The sequence below is a fragment of the Rhynchophorus ferrugineus genome, unplaced genomic scaffold (genome assembly GCF_030347505.1).
Source record: "Rhynchophorus ferrugineus isolate W39M unplaced genomic scaffold, kcgeb_rfMv2 rfM7, whole genome shotgun sequence".
Classification (NCBI taxonomy): Eukaryota; Metazoa; Arthropoda; class Insecta; order Coleoptera; family Curculionidae; genus Rhynchophorus; species Rhynchophorus ferrugineus.
This window is the reverse complement of record NW_027472586.1, coordinates 33,521,542-33,543,608: the sequence shown is the minus strand read 5'-3', so window position 1 is coordinate 33,543,608 and position 22,067 is coordinate 33,521,542. Positions and strand designations below refer to the sequence as shown.

At 31.9% G+C, this 22,067-nt stretch overlaps 1 protein-coding gene across 1 annotated transcript in view; it reads right to left on the bottom strand.

The window, feature by feature from the left end:
* The window catches only part of LOC143199827 (uncharacterized), a 74,626-nt gene that overhangs the window by 18,785 nt on the left and 33,774 nt on the right, over positions 1-22,067 (bottom strand). Inside the window, exon 2 of the mRNA XM_076409950.1 lies at positions 21,325-21,564. Within this exon, the coding sequence (XP_076266065.1) occupies positions 21,325-21,564 (240 nt within the window). The remainder of the gene's footprint in view (positions 1-21,324; positions 21,565-22,067) is intronic.

Below are 22,067 nucleotides of genomic sequence, written 5' to 3'. Positions count from 1 at the left end.
ATCTGTATGAGCCTTGACCAAGTTGCGAGTATATTTCGACTGTTCATTGATTTTGAGTGTGATATGCATGTCTTTTGTCTAACGAGATATTTCCAATTTAACTATTAGCTTCTAGAGATTTCGCCGTAACGCAATATTGAGATGAGTAAAAATGGGAGCTAATAAGCTGTATTTTCTAATCTTTAGTCCATCTGTGAATCTTATTGACAGCTATTTGTACTTTTACAGCATTAGGTAAAGCTATAGTCATTGTGTCAACGACAAATATTTCAAGTATTATTTATGTTGTTGCTGCTATATTAGAAGTATGGAAGAGATACAAAGATAGTCCCAAGATACTACGCTATGGATGTCCAACCGAAATAGTAGTTGAGATCACTTTTTTTATCTAAAATTTTCTTACAATATTCTATCGACTCAATATCTCAAAAATGAGAAACTAAAAATTATAGGTTTTTTAATTAACTTACAATTTTTATCGGTTTGAATGCAGGTAATGACCCTTCATTCTTAATTTTAGACTTAGTAAACTTATTAGACTAATTTTTTGGATTTTTTATCCATTCTGTAAAGCTATACCTCCAAGTCTCAATTTAGCGAGTAGTGTAGTATCGTCAACAAATGTCACCATTGTTACTCGTTTACATTTAAAAGGGTAATTGAAAAGTCCCCGGCCTGACACATACATGGCGCTACTAGAATTAAACCCATATGTTTTTTAGTTAGCCCTAGCCCATAAAAGATGCGCGTATAAATTTGACAGCTGTCAGATCATTAATTTGTGAATTATAACATATTGAGTGAAGCAACATTCGTTATTGTGAAAAAAAATGTAAATAAAAGGAATTTCGCGTGTTGATGAAATATTGGTTTTTGAACGGAAAAAATGCAGTTGAAGTAAAAAGCAAATGCCGAGTTTCCGGACACTGTCCCAGAAAAATCAACCATCAAGAATTGGTATGCTAAGGTTAGGCCATGAGCACCAAAGACTGTGAACGCAGTGGAAGCCCAAAAGAGGTTGTTACCGGCGAAAACATTTAAAAAATCCACAAAATGATTTTGAATGACCGTAAGTTGAAATTGAATGAAATATCAGACACTTTTAAGATATCAACTGAACGTGTACATCATATCATTCACTAATATTTGGGTATGAGAAAGCTCTGTGCAAAGTGGGTGCATCGTTCACTTCTGATCAAAAGCAACGACGAGTTGATGATTCGGAGCAGTGTTTGAAGATGATCAGGCGTAATAAACCCGAGTTTTTGCGTCGATATGTGACAATGGATGAAACATGGCTCCATCATTTCATTCCGAAGTCTAATCGACAGTCATCCTAGTGGACTGCACACGATGAATCCGCTCCAAAGCGTGGAAAAACGCAACAGTCGGCTGGCATGATTATGGCGTCTGTATTTTGGGATGCGCATGGAATAATTTTCATTGAATACCTTGAAAATAGAAGGACCATCAACAGCGACTACAACATAGCGTTATTGGACTATTTGAAGGACGAAATCGCCGGAAAACGGCCGCATTTGAAGAAAAAGAAAGTGCCTTCACCAAGACAGCAAAAATTCATGAATTGGGCTCCGAATTGCTTCCTCATCCACCATATTCTTCAGATCTGACCCCCAGCTACTACTTCCTGTTCTCAGATCTCAAAATAATGCTCGCTGAGAAGAAATTTTCGTCGAATGAAGAGGCGATGGCCGAAACTGATGCCCATTTTGAAGCAATAGTCAAATCGTACTACAAAATTGGAAAAGTTGGAGAGTCGCTATAATCAGTGTATCTCCCTTGAAGGGAATTACGTTGAATAAAAAAAAAATTTGCCAAAAATATCTGTTTTACTGTAGGCCGGGGACCTTTCAATTGACCTGTTAAGGATATCGCTAGTATAGAGTAAACATAATTCAAATCTGAAAATTTGCCATCGTATCTTATTCTGAAATGATGATTAGAAATGTAGGATGTAGGAACAATAAAAAATAGAAAACGCGAATTTTAAATGTTAATAGAACTGGGTAAATATACCGAGAAATGTTCGAAAGTTACTAAATTAAAATAAAACAACAAAAACACAGGCACTGAAAGCATACATACACATACGGTGCAGAATGAATAAACCATGACCAACTTAAACAAACCAACCATTTTCCTTTATTCGCTAGAATAATCGACGGCAGCGATAATTTAAATAAATAAATAGTAATAAACTCCTTGCCAATTCGCTATCATTCGATTTATAAATAACCAATCAGACTAGAAATCAGACGAATAGAAAAAAATCCTACTTTCATTTAGTCGAGTTCGTTCGTATTCAGTAGGTACCCAACGAAAAACAAAGATTTTTATATGAATAGATCTTAATCTTATGCCGAATGTATATGCAGGCTGGTACAGAGAGAAAGTTGGAACTTATGAAGGAAGCCGACAAGAAAAAAACGACCACAGAGAGATGTATGAAAATAAGAGAGTTACTACATAATCTGACGGTGATAGTTTTGCAATAGGCTGGCTAAACTTTATATATTAGCTCGATGATATTTTATTATTGCGTCAGGAGTTGGGCGTGGCCTGGTCTATTGGAAGCTGGTCTTTGTTTGCTTCATTTCATGATTATTTTGTAATATTCAAACTGGTTTATGCCCTATATACTTAACATTATTAAGTTATACTACGAAATTATATTTTTATGTTTAAAAAACCTGGAGCCAGCTGCTAATTTGTATTATATTACATTATTATTATTAACTGCTATTATATAACAGGTCAATTGAAAGTCCCCAGCCTGACACATAGATGACGCTACTAGAATTAAATCCATTTATTTTTTAGCTAGCCATAACACTCAAAAGATGCGTGTATATATTTGACAGCTGTCGGATCATTAGTTTGTGAATTACAGCATTTGTGAAAAAAAATGGATAAAAAGGAATTTCGCGTGTTGATAAAATATTGCTTTTTGAAGGGAAAAAATACAGTTGAAGCAAAAACTTGGCTTGATGCCAATTGGTATGGTAAGTTTAGACGTGGTAAAATGAGCATCGAAGACGGTGAACGCAGTGGGCGCCCAAAAGAGGTTGTTACCGACGAAAACATTTAAGAAATCCACAAAATGATTTTGAACGACCGTAAATTGAAATTGAATGATGTAGCAGACACTAGCAAGATATCAACTGAACGTGTACATCATATCATTCATAAATATTTGGGTATAAGAAAGCTCTGTTCAAAGTGGTTGCCGCTCACTTTTGACCAAAAACAACGACGAGTTGATGATTCGCAGCAGTGTTTGAAGATGTTCAAGTATAATTAACCCGAGTTATTGCGTCGACATGTGACAATGGATGAAACATGTCTCCATCGTTTCACTCCGAAGTCCAATCGACAGTCATCCGAGTGGACTACCCACGATGAACCCGCTCCAAAGCGTGGGAAAACACAACAGTCGACTGGCAAGCTTATGGCGTCCGTATTTTGGGATGTGCACAGAATAATGTTCATTGACTACCTTGAAAAAGGAAGGACCATCAACAGCGGCTAGTCTAAACACACATTTTGTAAAATACTTGATGAAGCGTTGCAGTTGCCTATGCTTATAAAATTGTAAGGCTAGTATTAAAATAAACATCAAAATTACAATTGGTGCATTCTATTTGCCAAAATATTACAAGGTAATTTGGATACATAATAAAGCGTGCACTTTTTCCTTGCACATTCATCATCAAATATATATAATTTAACCTTTTTTCTTGCGTAACACATTTGAGACTCTATCTTCAAATTATTATCAAAACATTTGTAAATAAGTTTGTCATTTGTTTGAGGTGTTTGCACTTGATATCAATAATACTATTCTTATTTTAGGTACTCTTATTGTTGTACATATATTTTATACCTGTGGTACACATGTATTAATGTATTAATTTTCTTGCCAAGTGTAACACTATAGGATTCTTACTTGGTGCATTCAATGATTTGTGTATTGCACTTCAATTCTATAAAAGTGCCAATATTCTTTTTTTAAATGAATTTTTCACTAAAACTACAAAATTTTATAGGACTGTAGACAATAATACATTTGTTGTGCTTTTAATTTCTTTTGAAATTATAATAATTTAGTATTTTATTTTGATATATATATATATATATATATATATATATATATATATATATATATATATATACATAGCTAAAGCTAATTTCCATCAGTAGGCTTCCAGTATTTTCTATCATTTTTTGTAGTTGTCTGTGCACAACATCTAATACTGTAATATATTATGTTTAATGCTACATTCTGGTTGTATACTTGTAATACCTTAACAATAAATTATTTAATTCTCCTTGTACAACAACGTCAACTATTAAAGGCCACTTCCTAGTTATTCAGGTTGAATACAAATCGCCGGACTAATAGATAAGACTCAGGTAATTTTATAAAAAAGAATGCATCGGAATGTTTTTAGTAGTTTTTTGAACGTTCAGACATTGCGAAAACTCTTCTAAAAAAGTCAACGCTTTGTGCAGGATATTAAAACAGTATTTTTTTAAGGTGATTGCAATGTAAATGTCGTCATGCATATATAAAACGTGGCTAAGAGTTTTTGTATTGTCAAGTAATGTTGAATATTACAAGTATATTTATTATTATAATTAAATAAATTAATTTATTAAATTTCTAAAATAAAAAATTACAATAAGAAAATATTTTTTACATTGTTTATTAAAGTTTTATCTTGTAAATTAACATTAAAAGCTATTTGGTTTTATTCTAATTTGCTACGGTTTTAATATTACAAAGTACTTATTCTACGATAGACACTTTGACCTTAATATCTATATCACTGTTTTTAATGTACACAAAGTTTTACTTATAACTTCATTTACTCTCTTTATTCTTCTGACTAGGCCATCATTATCTAGGAGTTTGAGAGTTGAATCAACAACGATGTTCTGGTGGAGCCACTCTTCATATCTTCATGTCTTCATAGTCCATGATAGCATTATCGATAGTTCCTATATTCAGATTATTATTTTGAATGTACCTCACAGTACCTTGTTTTGGAATCTTTATTTAATATATTCTGTATTTTATATTCCTTTGGTACAACCTCAGAGTTGAACACCATAAGTTCACATTAGCATCAAGATCTGGCAAAGAAAAGTATTATATACTGATGGGCCTAAATATACACCCACTAACTAGTACATTTCTTGTACTTCAGCTTGAGTCGTTTATATTTTTTCTTTACATGTGACTTCCACTTGAGCTTAACATCAAGGGATTTGATTATTTTGATGGTGAAATTAATATGGACTGATTTATTTTAATTCATTTTGCGACATTTTTCTATTCAGCATTTTTTATCGGTGATAACTGTTTGTAACTTTTGAATTGACTCAGTGTTGATTTTCCAAAGTCTGGGATTGTCATCTGCAAATGTAGGAACAATATTTTCGTTAAATATAGACAAGTCTCCAGTTTACAGCAGATAAAGAACTGGACCCAATACGCTTCCATGTGGCACACTTACGTGTGTATTCCTATATTCCTCAAGCAACATCTGTGTATTCCTATATTCCTCAAGCAACATCTGTGTATTCCTATATTCCTCAAGCAACATCTAGAAATATTGCTGAATAAATTTTATTTTTTCTGCGTATTTTTGTTGTTTCTTAAAACCAAACTGGTGATCAGAAATAAGATTTTCCACACTAATTGGTTTTATTCTTTCAAATAGAAGATTTTCAAATAATTAAAATAAATTTAATCTTAATCAAAATATTATCTGTGTTATCAATTCATCATATTAATAGTTACAAAATACGAGTCAAATAATTATTGTAAATTTCTCTATAAAAGCCGTCAAAGGGATTCTTGGAATTTATTTTAATATTATTAGGCTATCGACTTAATTGCAATCTTAATTCTTAATCTAAATTATGTCATCAACGAAAAAGCCCAGAAAACTAGTGATATTTGAGTATAAATAATATAAAATAATATTCCTGGTTTACGATTTGGAGTGGTGGAAGGAATCCATACTGAATTACATTATTTTTAGATGTTTTAAGTGAACATTAGTCCGATGATACTCAACGAGACACTTCTAAACATTATTTATGATTTATATGTATTTAAGTTTTAGTATAAATATTCAATATTTTAGTTTAAATAAATAGTTATATTGTTAATCTAATAATTCTAACAGAAAAATGGGTTTTTCTATATATGATTTTATTTTATATATAAAATTAATATATTTATAATCAAAATTACAGTTATAATTGATATAATTAATTCAAATAACGGGCATACTCATTATTATTCAATAGCTACAAAAAGTTGAGCAGGAAGAAAGAATTAGATATTATATTATTATTATATATTATACTATAACTAGAGGTTTACTATAAATTAAAATTTTGTAAAAACATTTTCATTGAAATTTCGGGTGCGAATGTATGAAATGAAAATGAGAAAAGACTTATTTTAGATTATTTTTATCTAGATAAAGCACCCTCTCAAGGCTAAAACTATCGCGAAAATGTGGTGAATTACATTATGAATATTCTAGATTTAGATCATTCTGTCTGCTTGTCCTCACATCTCACAGGATCGTAATCTTAAAAATCTCATCTAGAGGAAGTTGCAAAAGATCATTTATACAAATTTATTTAATTTCAGAAATATTATACCGAATAATAAATTGTTCTTATTGAATATAAATTATCCTTATCTCTTATCCCTACTGTTAGAAAATTGGAATAGTTTTACAAGGCTCTCTTGAGGTTTTTTTTATAGCAAAGTAACTCGTCATGAACAGGAATAAACGAGCGTTGTCTTGGTGAACTACAATTGTTGTTCAAGTGGTCAAACTTGGCCATTTCTAAGCGATTACGTTCCTGAGACGTTATAATTAGTTACACTACGGGTTCATTTAAGTGTTTAGTAGGGGAGCAGATTAAATTATATGATTATTTACCGACACACCAAACGAAATAAAATTACTGATGCCAGTAATATCTAAGTTTTTTGAAAAACTCCTGTTGAAAAGAATAAAACCGATCATAGAGAGAAAGCATCTAAGCACTAACACACCAGTTTGGGTTTACTAACAAGCATTCAACAATTGACCAAGTCCACCGAATAAAAGATGCTATTAAAAAAGCCTATGAAAGTAAAAAAGTATGCTCAAAAGTATTCTTAGATGCAGCACAAGCCTTCGATAGGGTTTGGCGTGAACGCCTTGTTCATAAACTACAGAAAATGTTATCAAAACAATACACCGAACTACTAAAATCGTACATTACAGCCAGAATGTTTAGAGTTAAACGAGAAGAAGCTTACCCTACAATAAAAGAAGCTAAAGCAGATGTACCACTATATATCTACACTACATTTGTGATATACCACAAAAGGAGAATATTACGATGTGTACGTTTGCTGGTAATACTGCGATTATAGCTGTCGGAGACAATAGTGAAGAAGCCACACGAAAATTACAACAGGCAAGTGACAATATAAATAATTAGACACAATCTAGATATAGCGCCCTCTTTCAAGGCTAAAACTATCGCGAAAATGCGGTGAATTACATTATGAATGTTCCAGATTTAACCTAGTCTGTCTGCTTGTCCTCACATCTCAAAGGATAGTAATCTTAAAAATCTCATCTAGAGACCGAATAATAAATTGTATCTCTAGCGTAATTTAAGGAAAAATCGTGTTTTCTAGCGTAATTTAAGGAAAAATCGTGTTTTCTTATTTGACGACAAAACCTAATGGAAAGCTTATATTTGTTGTATGTTTTAACATTCAGAATATTCAGATTTGCATGGCTGAATCTTTTGTTACGGATTCTGAATGGATATATTCATTATTGGCACAATTGTCTAACGATAATCACGTAGAACGAAATCTCGATTAAGATAAGTTACCTTGTCTGTTTATTAATTATTTATAGTTTTTTTGTATTCATCTTTCAACTGGATATGAATCCGTCATAACTCTTGAAACGTGTATCCAAACATTGGCGTGTAAGAGGATGTCTTTTTTCTGTTACTTGCTATTGCCGTACTATTTGTTCAATTGGCATTGGTCAATCGGACATCTGCAGTGACTAATCGAGCAACTGTAGTTTTATCAACAATACCTTATGTCCATGAATATTCCACTTCGGTGTTGGTGGAATGGCCCCCCGGGATTCATTCAGGGTTTTTGAGCATAAGAACCGACTTACTATTATTATTTCATTTTTTATTGCTATTTTCAGAAAACTCTTCTCTTGAGCTAGGCAAGCAACGAAACTGCAACGTTAAACCATCGAAACATCACACATTCTGTTATTTTCTGACTACCGCTTACTGATATACCAACTATTTCAAACTTCTCATTTATAAATGTTATGTTTTAGTTGGTTTAGCTTTTAACGAGAGTTAGTGTCAGTCAGGTAGTGGTTATTTGTCACAATCAATCGTTGCTAAAACAATTACTTATTGTTTATCTGTAATTTTAGATTCTGCAATAAATAACAATAATTTTACAATAAATTGTAAAACGGTTTTGTGGAGAAACACGTTGACAGGAAAATTTGTATTTTGTTTTAAATAAATGCATGATTTTATTTGTGAACTTATTTTTAACTTTCGACCACTACTTAGACAGAATAACTTCCGAGATCTTATATCACGTATCCAAATAATACGTTTGAAGAAAGGAAAGTATAATGTCCATGGTGGTAATATTGATCACATCTTACAATATTGTAAATAGAAAGCCTTATCTCGTCCGTCGTATATACCAAACGTTGATAATTTTTTATTTCTTGTAAAATTGCGTATATTCGCCGATAGCATCAAGAGAAATACTCTTCCGAAATTATATTGGGATTCTACCAGTAGATGGCGAAATTGCTTAGAGAAAGTTTGATTTTAATACAATTGTTGTATAATTTTTGATATAAGAAAAATGGACCCAAGGAATATATTTTAATGATATTATGACAATCGTGATAACATACAAACTCTGAAACTCAACAAAGCTGATAGAGAATCTGTACTTTCTTTAATAATCGTAGCATAGAGAAGAGATTATCCAAATTAAGTTAAATTGGTATGGATTGAGAAAATATTAACATGTTTTACGTCCTTTTTTGCAACATTCTTGCATATTTTTGACAATTAAGTTATTACGCGACTCGATATATAAATATAAAACTTTTTTTTTTTTAATAATAACCTTTTTTTTTGATAAATCATTATTTTAGGGCGATATTAGGGTCCTAAGATCTTAATTTGTAAATCTCTTATGAGGTCCAAGAGTCTTTATTTTGTTTTAAATAAATATCTAACAGAAATCTGTTAAATATGACAGTGTAAATCATTGTTGAGCTTCTTAGTAATAAAATAGATTTCTAAACACGGCGTTGGTAATAATTCTTGGTCCTATTATTTAATGATCTGTTTATTATTATGTCGATATGGCATTAAAAGATGGTTTAAATCATCATTCTATACCTACCATCACCATCCATCATCCGAATAACCATCATAAACTTAAATACTTAAATATATGAATTGAACGCACAATATATGTACTTGTCTAGTTCGCCGGCATCGAAACAATTTTAATAACACATCACCCATAGCATTCGCTTTCATTTCAGCGCATAAATTATCAATTTGAAAGCACGAGTATTGGCCGCAGTACTGAAATTGCAATCCGCTCTCGATGGTAGGACTCGCTCGCCATACCACTCGGAGCAATTACAAACCATATGTCTGTCGTTCATGGTATATACGGTTCGCTTTTTTCCACTGTCTAGGCCGGCTTCGCCCAGCTATTCGCCATTGCGGTCGTACGTTTTGTTCCGCCGACAATAGGGAGATCGAAGAACGAAATGTGCACGTTGGAGCTGGTGAAGAGAAAATACCCATCAATCATGTTAATTAATTACGGGTTGTTTATTAATGGTCGACATTTCGAGAAGAAATCTATTGCTCACCAATCAAATATAGATAAAACAAAATAATCGGAAGGTTTATTGTTCTATAAACAGAAGATATAAAAAAAATTGAAATCGGTAATATAGTTTAGTAGTAACACTATCCTAATAGAAACAAATCAATTATTTTTAATGCAAATGAAGGCTTTATTTAACGTACTCAAAATGAACCGTTAGAAAATTGGCATAGTCTGTTTTCACAAGCCTGTCTTGTGGCTTTTTTTTTAGCAAAGTAACTCGTCGGACAGGAACAAGTGGGTGTTGTCTTGGTGAAATGCAATTATTGTTCTAGTGGTCAAACTTGGCCATTTTTAAGCGATTGCATTCCTGAAACGGTCTAATTAGTTATATTACGGGTTCATTTAACCATTTAGTACCCGAGCAGCTCAAAGTATATGATTATTTACCAATACACCAGACGAAATAAAAGCTTATAGATCTATATCACTGCTGCCAGTAATATCTAAGGTTTTTGAAAAACTCCTGTTGAAAATAATAAAACCGATCATAAAGAGAAAGCACGTAACACCAACACACTAGTTTGGACTTATTAACAACCATACAACAATTGACTAAGTCTACCGAATAACAGATGCTATCAAAAAGCTGCGAAAGTAAAAAAGTATGCTCAGCTATATTCTTAGATGCAGCACAAGGCTTTGATAAAGTTTGGCATGAAGGCCTTGTTCATAAACTACAGAAAATGTTACCAATTCAACACACCGAACTATTAAAATCGTACATTTCAGCCAGAATATTTAGAATTAAACAAAAAGAAGCTTACTCTACAATAAAAGCAGCTAAAGCAGGCGTACAACAAGGAAGTGTACTTGGGGCCAATGCTTTATCTACTTCATTTTTAATACATCACAAACGGATAATATTCTGATGGCTACATTTGCTAATGATACTGCGATTATAGCTGTCGGAGACAATAGTGAAGAAGCCACAAGAAAATTACAACAAACAAATGACAATATAAATAATTGGACACAAGCTTGGAAAATAAAAATTAACCAAAGTAAATCTGTGCATGTGCAGTTCATCTACAATAAGACCGTACAAGCACCAATAACATTAAATAATATTATTATTCCATATAGCAACAACGCTAAATATCTCGGAATGAATCTTGATTCAAAACTTTGCTGCTGGAAGGAACATATAAAGAAGAAAAGAAAAGAACTGGAATTGAAATATAGGAAAATGTATTGGCTAGTTGGAAGAAAATCGCAATTATCAGTACATAAAAAATTGCTATTATATTAGCAAATACTGAAACCTATATGGACATACGGAGTTCAATTATGGGAATGTTTTGCAAAAAGTAACATAAACAAAATACACATTTTCAGAACAAGTCCTGAGAAGTACTGTAGGCGCACCCAAATACTACAGAACTGACTAGCTACATAGAAACCTTCAAATACTCACAGTCAGTCAATAAATCAGGAGAATTACAAGGGGGTATGAGCAAGGACTTAATTCTCATGAGGATATTGAAGTATTGCGGCTTTTGGATACCACCAGAGCGGGATACAGATTCGATTCAAAGAATCAAACCATCTGAATTTGTGTAGTGCTGTGTAGTGAGGTGCATATAATAAAAAATACAGCAGTGACATGTATAAACATTATTTCATCAGAGACTGAGATAGGTCCGATGGATTCTCCTAGATATACACCTAAGTTTAAGTTATCATACAGACAAATTGTAGGTTAGTCGGAAACGACTAATAACAATGCAGAAAACGATGTAACTCTCTCTGTCTCCCCGGCTCTATTTCGAAAATACATTAATTAAGTTGAAAATCCCAAATTAGTTAGGTTAAGCGCTTATGTATCCTAGCCCAGTTTTTACGTGGTTATAAAATTAAAAAGGGTTTAGATAACAAAACTTACTTTAAAAACTATTTTATTCAAAGGAAGGAAGAGGCGACTGGTTGAACGTCGATACAAAGCGATACTGAGGGTAAAAAAGGTAGAAAAAGCCTTCAAAACAGATGGAACACGGAACCACAGTAGAGCACGTAGTGATTGCAGTACTAGTCGTATAATGTAACATATATACAAATATTTATATATTACTTGTGTTAATATATGTATATTGTTTTTTAGAATAACATAAAACAGTACGAAATATGGTGAAAATACTAACTGGAATTAATAAATGAGATAATACCTAAATTACTTAGAAGGTAAATGTGGGTACATTTCATGAGGAGTTCTGGTGCAAAACCATTCAATATCGAGCCAAAATTGTGTGTACCATGACTTAAAAAAGTATTTATTTTTAGGGGTTTATTTAGTTCTAGAAATTTATTTTGATTAAGACACTGAATCAATATATTGACTTAAGACTCCTTAACCGAGAAATCCCTTTAAGTGTCTATATTTGTTGCGAACTCAAACTAAACTGGGTTAACCATTCAAAATACTGTCAAATAAGTTTTTTAGAACAAAATGTTGGCTTTCAATGCTATTTCCTGCAAACCGATCATATCTTTTATAGTTTATTAAAAATGTTAAATGGAAAAATAATATATTTATTTTTACTAGGCCTAATACAACTTATTTTGGAGAATTTCTTTATATTAATTACGTGTTTTGAATTCGAAATTATCCATATTATTTCTTCTTCCGCGATTCCTACTTTTTCTATAATAAATTATATAAGCAACCTTTATAGCGTATTTTCCCAAACATCTTTGAGTGCTCCGAAACGTTTGGAAAACGCTTATGAGGAATGAAATACGTGCTTGATAGTTATAGGCTGCTGGGATTATAGACTAAACGTAAAAAATTGGTACGCCTATCTTTTGAATATCTCTTGTATCAAACACGTTTCCTTGTCGCTTTCAACATCGACATTGTAAAGCCGAACATTGCATAAAAATTCAAACAGCATACAAAAAATATGTAAAGTAAAAATATTATTTGTTTCAAAAGAAATAGAAAATATATAAAACCATATGTTTTCGAGTTTTTTTTACGGCAGCGGTATTTTATATTTTAGGTTTATATATAACTAGCGACCCACCCCGGTTTCGCACGGGTGCAATGCTGATACTAAATTAAATACACCACAGAAAAAATATGAACGTTGTATATAAAAACATAGCGGCCCGCTCCGACTTTGCACGGGCATAAAATATATATGCCTATGTCACTCAATGAAAACATGATTAAAATCGATCCAGTATTTTTGGTTCATTCATTACTGCCCTTGGCCTGCACGCATTAAATTTGGAGTAAAACAATTCCTCTTCCCCTATACTTACTATGAAGATTTCCTGCTATCTTTGGAATATCTAAATTCATACAATTTTTATTACATTACACATTTTTAAACGCAAATTTTAAATTTGTAATATCTCCGAAAATATTTGTTTAATTTACATGCTGTAAGGAACCATATTGATCTATATTAATTGCACACTGTATTTAAGGTACTTAATTCGATAAGGATTAATGCCGTATTGCTTAAAATAGCTTCGTAAATAAGCCATTTTCTCACGTAAAAAGTAAACAATAAAAATGGTTAATGTGGGTTATCCCTAAAAGATAAACATATACCATCGCGGACTTTTTTGTAGACCTTTTTATGGTGTACAATACTGTAGTACATTAATTTGATCTAACTCGTAGGGTTAGGCAGCGTTTTTGCTAATTGCTAAATAAGCCTAAAAAAATAGGTTAATTTACGACATCACGTTAGAAACCTCTAAAATTAGCAATGTTGCCTTAGTATATTATGCATGTATTATACATATAAACCTTCCTCTTGAATCACTCTATCTATTGAAAAAAACCGCATCAAAATCCGTTGCGTAGTTTTAAAGATTTAAGCGCACATAGGGATATAGGGATAGAAAAGGCGACTTTGTTTTATACTATGTAGTGATATATTTGTGTATCCTTGAAGACGTGTACATTAAAACCTAAAAAAACCTAATAACAATAATAATAATAAAAAAATAATCTAGTAATACGAAAATCGCGTAGGTTTGTTATGTAATTGTTTGTAATACTGGGTATTTCCGTTGAGAGTTAAATGACTTTCCATGGGATTAACTGTAAGTCGATAGAAAGTGAAATACATTTTATTTTATGGAGTTCATTGCAATGAAATCTATACAAGAAAATAACCAATACCAATAACAATAACAATACTCTAATCCCTTTTTGTTAAATGTGTTTGATTACACTGCCTTGATGATATTAAAACAGCTTTTTGTAATCTGACTTAGGTAGAGCTTATAAAAATATATTATTCCCTACTAAACACATTTTTGACTACGACTTCAAAATTTACATAATCAATTTTTACATAATCCTAGATGCTGGTTTAAAATAAAAAATGTAAAAGAAGAAATATTATCTTGAGTTTACAAAAATATTGATACGGAAATAATTTTAGTTTATTTATTTTAGGAAAGGTTTCATATAAATGTATTTTCAATTATGTTTAATGCACTGAATGCATCAGCAATTAAATCATTTTCTATTGAGCATTTGTATTGTTGATGATGAGATTAAGTGGTTTTGTAGCAAATATGTGAAGTGCCAAATACAATTTGTTTTTGGGCTATACAAGAGATATGCCAAAACAAGCAATCAGAAGATCCTAGTTGTGGTTTTGATTACGATAAGGTTAACCATCGTGGAACAGCCCTCAACATAGGTGTCGACGTTACCGCTATTCTTTCTGTCATAGTTTCTAGTATCTAATGCTCAGTATTTGATTACATGGGTTTACTTTATTCGAATTCTACTAAACGCTGAACAATTTTAAATTTTCTTCTAACATATATTTAGTTATAATAACATTTTGGTAAGTGCCTTTCATCAGATTCTTGCAAAAATTTGATTCAATATTTTAACATGGTAATTTAGATGTAGAATGTAGAATGTTTGAATGTGTAAGGTATGTAAGTAGGGGATATGTAAACTTTAATTGATGAAGATCTATATCACTACATAGTATAAAACAAAGTCGCCTTTTCTGTCCCTATATCCCTATGTGCGCTTAAATCTTTAAAACTACGCAACGGATTTTGATGCGGTTTTTTTCAATAGATAGAGTGATTCAAGAGGAAGGTTTATATGTATAATACATGCATAATATACTAAGGCAACATTGCTAATTTTAGAGATTTCTAACGTGATGTCGTAAATTAACCTATTTTTTTAGGCTTATTTAGCAATTAGCAAAAACGCTGCCTAACCCTACGAGTTAGATCAAATTAATGTACTACAGTATTGTAAACCATAAAAAAGTTCGCGATGGTATATGTTTATCTTTTAGGGATAACCCACATTAACCATTTTTATTGTTTACTTTTTACGTGAGAAAATGGCTTATTTACGAAGCTATTTTAAGCAATACGGCATTAATACTTATCGAATTAAGTACCTTAAATACATTGTGCAATTAATATAGATCAATGTGGTTCCTTACAGCATGTAAATTAAACAAATATTTTCGGAGATATTACAAATTTAAAATTTGCGTTTAAAAATGTGTAATGTAATAAAAATTGTATGAATTTAGATATTCCAAAGATAGCAGGAAATCTTCATAGTAAGTATAGGGGAAGAGGAATTGTTTTACTCCAAATTTAATGCGTGCAGGCCAAGGGCAGTAATGAATGAACCAAAAATACTGGATCGATTTTAATCATGTTTTCATTGAGTGACATAGGCATATATATTTTATGCCCGTGCAAAGTCGGAGCGGGCCGCTATGTTTTTATATACAACGTTCATATTTTTTCTGTAGTGTATTTAATTTAGTATCAGCATTGCACCCGTGCGAAGCCGGGGCGGGTCGCTAGTAGAATGTAACAAGATTTGGCTACTCTTTTTAATACCATTCAGTGATGTCTTTCTCAACGTATAAAGAAAATGTAAACGATTGAGAAATATTAGGTATCACATGATTTGAGTGAAGAATTTGTTACGAAATTCCATATGAAATATAAATATGCTATTGGTCTGTAGTGGCAATTTTAACTGCAATAAATACTACAAAAAGTTAGGCAGCAAGTTTATTTAGATAATAGGAATTTCACTAAAGCAATATTATGATAAGGTGTTTAATAATTCACAGCAAATAGAAGGCAAATGGAGAAATAATTTAAAAAATTTAAACACATTTACATTAAAAAACCCAATGCTCATTTAAAGGATTCTCCAATTTATGGATTTCATCACTTTAGTGAAGATATCTCGAAGGTAAGATAGTAGTTAACTTTTATTTTATTTATCTCGTTCTTAAAACAACATGCTCTACTAGGATAGTAAATATTTTCTTTGTACAACTTATCGTAAACTCTTGCATTCAGTTAATGCAAATATTATAATAATAATTTGGGTTTGGAGTTTTACCAGTTTGGAGCTAAAGAAATTTCCTTTGCGTTTAAAAAAGGTGACTCTAACACTCTTTTATCTGAATTTTGAGTGTGAACTCGATATAAATCTGAAAAGTGGCGTCGAATATTTAGTTTTAGTGTTGGCTTAACTGGACGAACATAGTGAATGTTTATTTTATGATATCGGGAAAGAGTACTATAAAATACTCAAATCATATTAAACTACGAAAACAAAGAGACAAATTATCAGCCTGGTAAGACATCAACAGTTTAGAGGGACTCAGCGAAAAATAATCTGAGTGCAGTAGTTGAGGTTGTGGTGATATCAGATGAAAGGGTGAGAAAATGGGCACAAATAATTAGGAATAGCGAAGCTCAGATCAATGTTGTTGCCGAATCTGTAGAAACTGTAAGTGAATCTGTGTGATATGTTTAAAATAGCATATTTGAAATCTTGTCCAGAAACCTAGATATATAGTTTAATCAGATGAGTTCCTATTAAATGTTTTAATGCAATTAATTCTTATCACTCAGATAATGCAATTAATTCTTATCACTCAGATTTAGCTGATTGACAAGTCTATTGAGGCGCACTGAGACTCTTTCGAAATACTGAACAAAAATGCTTTGAGTTACGTTCGTTATAGGTTCTAGAGGGATATTATGCTATATCACCTCATTAGAATTGTAGTATGGAGGAGCATTGATTACAACACTTTGTTTTTAAACCATTGAATAATACCTATAGAATATTTGTTATAAGTACACCAAGATTAGATTCCGTAGAACCAAGTAGGTCTAATGATTTGTATAGCAATATTTTATTATCTAAAGATAAGTTCGATTTGCAACCAACAAGCCACTATAGTTGTTTTTATCTTCACTTGTGGGCATGTTCTTCTAGGCAAGGTAAAAGTTACACGAATACGTTTTGTTTTATTAGTTTTAACACGCCATTATAGTAAGTCACGTGTGCGGAGATGTAAAATTGGAATCACGTAAGAATTTTCCAATTCTCTCTTGTATATTATTACTGATTATAGTCGATGATAATTACGTAAAGGTTTGGATGAAACGAGTTATGAATTTTACACCACAATGCCTGAACAGGCCTGAAATTTTATTACTCAAGTTTTTAAATGAAATAACATCGATCTTAGATTGCATTACAAAAAATTTAGATGTGCTAAAATTTATAATAAAATATGAATTATTCTATGGGGCCCTGTAGGTGTGCCAAAGATATTATTAATATCGTATTGTGATAAGGAATTTTAATAATTGGCATATACTAGTATTTTATTTTTTATGTTTTATTGGCGCTCCTTAAAGAGCAATATCTAACATTACAATCTCATCAGTAATTTGATCAAGGAGTAATTTTGTTTCAACCAAACTTATCTATAATTAAAATCTTATAAAAAATTAATGTCCGGCTCATTAGTACAACTTATCGGTTAATGTCTCGAGTTATACTAACAGGTCAATTGAAAAGTCCCCGGCCTACCATAGTAAAATACATTTTTTGGTAAAATTTTAGTAATTATGAAATTATTAGTAATTATTTTAGTATTAGCAAAGGGATAGTAATTTAATAATATTCCAGATTTAGGATACATATTACTGTTATTAAATGTGATAGTGAGACAGTTAAATGATTGATAGAGATTTATTAGTTTTTGTTTTTTAATTTTGAAATTTTTTATTCACTGTTGATAGCATTTACCTTCTCAAGATAGTCGATGAATATTACACCACGGATCTCCCAAAATATTGTTGATTGTTGATGGTTGATTTCTGGCGCTTTGGACGAGGTTCACCAGTTGATGTATATTCGTTTTGATTCCGAAGTGAAGTGATGGATCCATGTTTCATTAATTGTGACATATCGAAGCAAAATTATTGTTTGTTATGTTTAAACATGGCCAAATGTTTAACGATGAGAAAACACGGCACTTGTTTTGAGCAGAGCTTTCTCAAAGTCAAATGCTCATGTAATTTAAAACCAACACGTTCTTTTGATGTCTTTACGATGTTAGTTAACTCGCGCTACTTAATTTTTCGATCATTCAAAACGATTTCGTGGATTTTTTTTTATGTTTTCTAGTGTTACTACCTCTTTTGGACGTCCACTGCGTTCTGCATCGTCGGTGTCTCTGCGTCACGTTTGAAGCCTATGTTGTAGGCCCGGGACTTTAAAATCAATGTATTTAAAAAAATTCAGAAGCGAGCATTCGAATGAAATAGTGATGGGTTGTCATCGCTAAAGTTTTTTTTTGTATTTAGTGTACTGCATAATTTGTTGATATTAAAATTTTGTAACATTTATTCCTCACTGCTCTAAAGTACCGACTAATGAATAGTCATGGTAATTTTCATAACAATATTCTAGTATAGGTCAATATATGGATACCTTCATCATTCAAAATTAACAGGACATGGTTAAAAAAACAAATATCTCCAACCGTTGCACATCAAAATCGTAGTATTAATGTATCAGGTGAATGAACACCGGCAGCAATTAGCAATAATTCGCGATTGTTTCCATATACCATTTCCGCTCTAGATCATGAAATTCGACACGTTCGATCGCAATTTCGTCGTAGTTACGTAAAAAAGCAGCAGATTCCCTCTGAACAAAAAAAAAAACGATGCGCTGCATCTTCTGACAGGTTTCGTATACCTTAACGGGTCGGTTACAAAGTTCGATTTATGGGTCAGGGTATAAGCGGCAATGACGCAACCGTATCTGCGGTCAGTTATTTTCGATTATAATTCAGAATACGGTCCTCAAGGTGTCCTAACGCAGCCTTGGATGATATAGGATTACGAGTTATGATATCGTAATTTTTGAATTGACTCAGTTATTTAATTGTCGTGTGTATTCTATTGTTTGGTTGAAGTCATTAAACCAAATAACTTCAATAAATACAATTAACAATTAGTGAATGATAAATATTAAAATTTTAACAATTTAAATATTTATTTTTGTAACTTTATTTCAAGTGATTGTTGGTAATAACACTAATCGATAATTGGAATAAGTCACACATAATTGGATGCTTTAAAAAGATATTCATTGGGAAACATTAGTGCAATATATTCTGCCAGGTAATTACATATTATTACATAATTATATATAAGGAAATTGTTTAATATGTAGTTTACGGAAATTGTAATGTTCTTTCATTAGTATAATGTCTGAACCAAATGTCTGGTGAAGTTAGGCCAAAAACTGAAAAACCTCACCAGCAAGCAATTATCAGAGCTTGCCAACATCATCAACTCCATCCTGAGGTTAAAGTATTTCCCTACGAACTGGAAACATGCGCTTGTCGCTGTCATTCCAAAAAATAAGTCCAATCCATCTGACTATATGGTTGGCTTGGCAATGGCATATACGATCTTCTCTTCCCACTCTTCTGCAGAAAAAGTAAGCTCCCAATACTCCAGAAAGCAACTATGTATAAAATGTTAGTTCGTCCAGTCTGCCTCTACGGAGCACAGGTGTGGTACAGGTATGTCTCTGAGAGACAACTTAAACTACTCCAAGTGTTCCAATTCAAAAAAGTCAGCCCGTTACCCATTGCCCCATGATTTATGAAGAACGCCAATACTCATATCGAATCAGACATCCCCTTCGTGAAGAGTTTCACGAACATGCCCAGTGTAAAGTTCTCTCTAGGTGCCTTAAAACACACAACACCTTGATAAAATCCCTACCCATCCACAAACCTCGGTAGACAACCAAATACGACAATCCCAGTCGTAACTCAGGGTCTCTGTCACCTGCAAGATACTTCACTATCCCGAATCCGACGCGACATCAGCAAAATACCATTTGGTTCTAGTTGGTCATCTTGGAATAAAAAAGAAATAACGAGAATCCAAATTTCCAAAATGACTAGAATGAATTAGAGAACTACGAACAGAATAATATAATCGGCATCAGAATTTACTAAAGATTTACCGAGAAGTAGCAAAAGATTTGAAGAATGCGATCACAGAATTAACGATAATAAAATAATTAAAATACTAAAAAAATTACAAAATTAGTCAAAGAACATAAATTAAGAAACACTCAAAAGAATCAAGATTTAATCAGTATTAAGAAGGAAGAATAAGTATCAATAATGGGTCAATAAGTATAATAAGTCAAGAATCAAGAACAGTAGAATAACTATTTATATGTCGTGTGTGTATGTAAAGTAATGTATGTAGTTAATGCAATTTTTATTGTTCCATTGTCTGTTTAACAGTATATTTATATGTTTAAATGAATTTTAATTGAACAGATAAGCTGACTAAAATACATGCAAGCACCTAATATTTTAATAAATACTATTGATCGTCCCCTTGTAATTTACACTTATTAATAACAAAGTATCAATACTTAGTTTCTCACTTATTTACTATTACAGTCTGACATTTATCGGTTATGCGATCAATATGGGTAACAATCAGTGACGAAATATGTCGGGAGACTCAGATTATAATGATTTGGACATGTTTATGGAATAAAAGAGTAACGAGCAATCATGGATAAATAAACTCATGGATCAATATTTCAGAAAGCTATTATAAAAATAGGAAGATAACAATCTACTATAAACAGCAGCATATTGGTGATGATAATGATGATAATGATAGGAAATTAGTCCAATTCAAACGCATAAAGTATTTATAGACAAGCCAACATTTGATGAATCAACAGTTTGTCAAAACTATTTTCTTGGGTTGGGAAAATTCAAGAGTAAGCAAAATGACTACTATATAAGTTGAATAAAGTTATTGGAAATCATCGACATCAACAATAGTTTCTAAAGCCAAATACAATCTAGAAAATTGATAGATATTTTATATAAGTTCTGTTTACTTAACATATTTCCGCATTTAGTTATTTTTACACTATTTTAAACAACAAATATGATACTTACGTTGTTGGTGACTAAACCGCAATAACCTGCGGATCCAGAGGGTGCCAGCAGACTGATCACGAGTGACACTACCTTTCCTCCGTCGCCGACAGCCATACACGATGGCGTTCTGTAGTCTCGAGCGTGCACAGTACCATAGAAAGAGTTGTTGAAGTTAACTTTAATGTTCATGGTTTGGTCTGCTTTACAGGTGGCCGATACTTGAGGATTAAAATCGGCATCTTGTAGTTGACAGTATATCTGTAACAAATAATTATTATATATTATAATAATACAGATAAATCATAAAGTGAGGAATGAGTGGTTTCATAAGCGTTTGAAATATAATATAGTAGGTATGTAGTGGACTGTATCTAAACATTCTCACAAATCTGCGCTGTTAAACATATTTTAAGATGTTATTGATGTGTCAATAGTTGGTACTGAATTGGTTTCTATTGATCTAATATTGTATCTAAGTACGACATCATACGAGATGTAATATCTTTTAAATATTCAAGGTTGCGGTTAGGACTGGAATGATCCCTAGCCACTAGAGTTCGTTTGTTGAAAGCTCGGGATCCTTTGTTTGTGTTTGTGTGATATTTTTTTTATTTTAATAAAAAATGTATTGTGAGAAAATCATATCGTATACACCAAATAATAAAAATATATTGTACATCCATTTTCTTTAACTTTTTCCATGTCTTCCAGAGGGCGATAACGTCTCAAAAAATTGATGTTGATTTGGTAGCAATCCAATC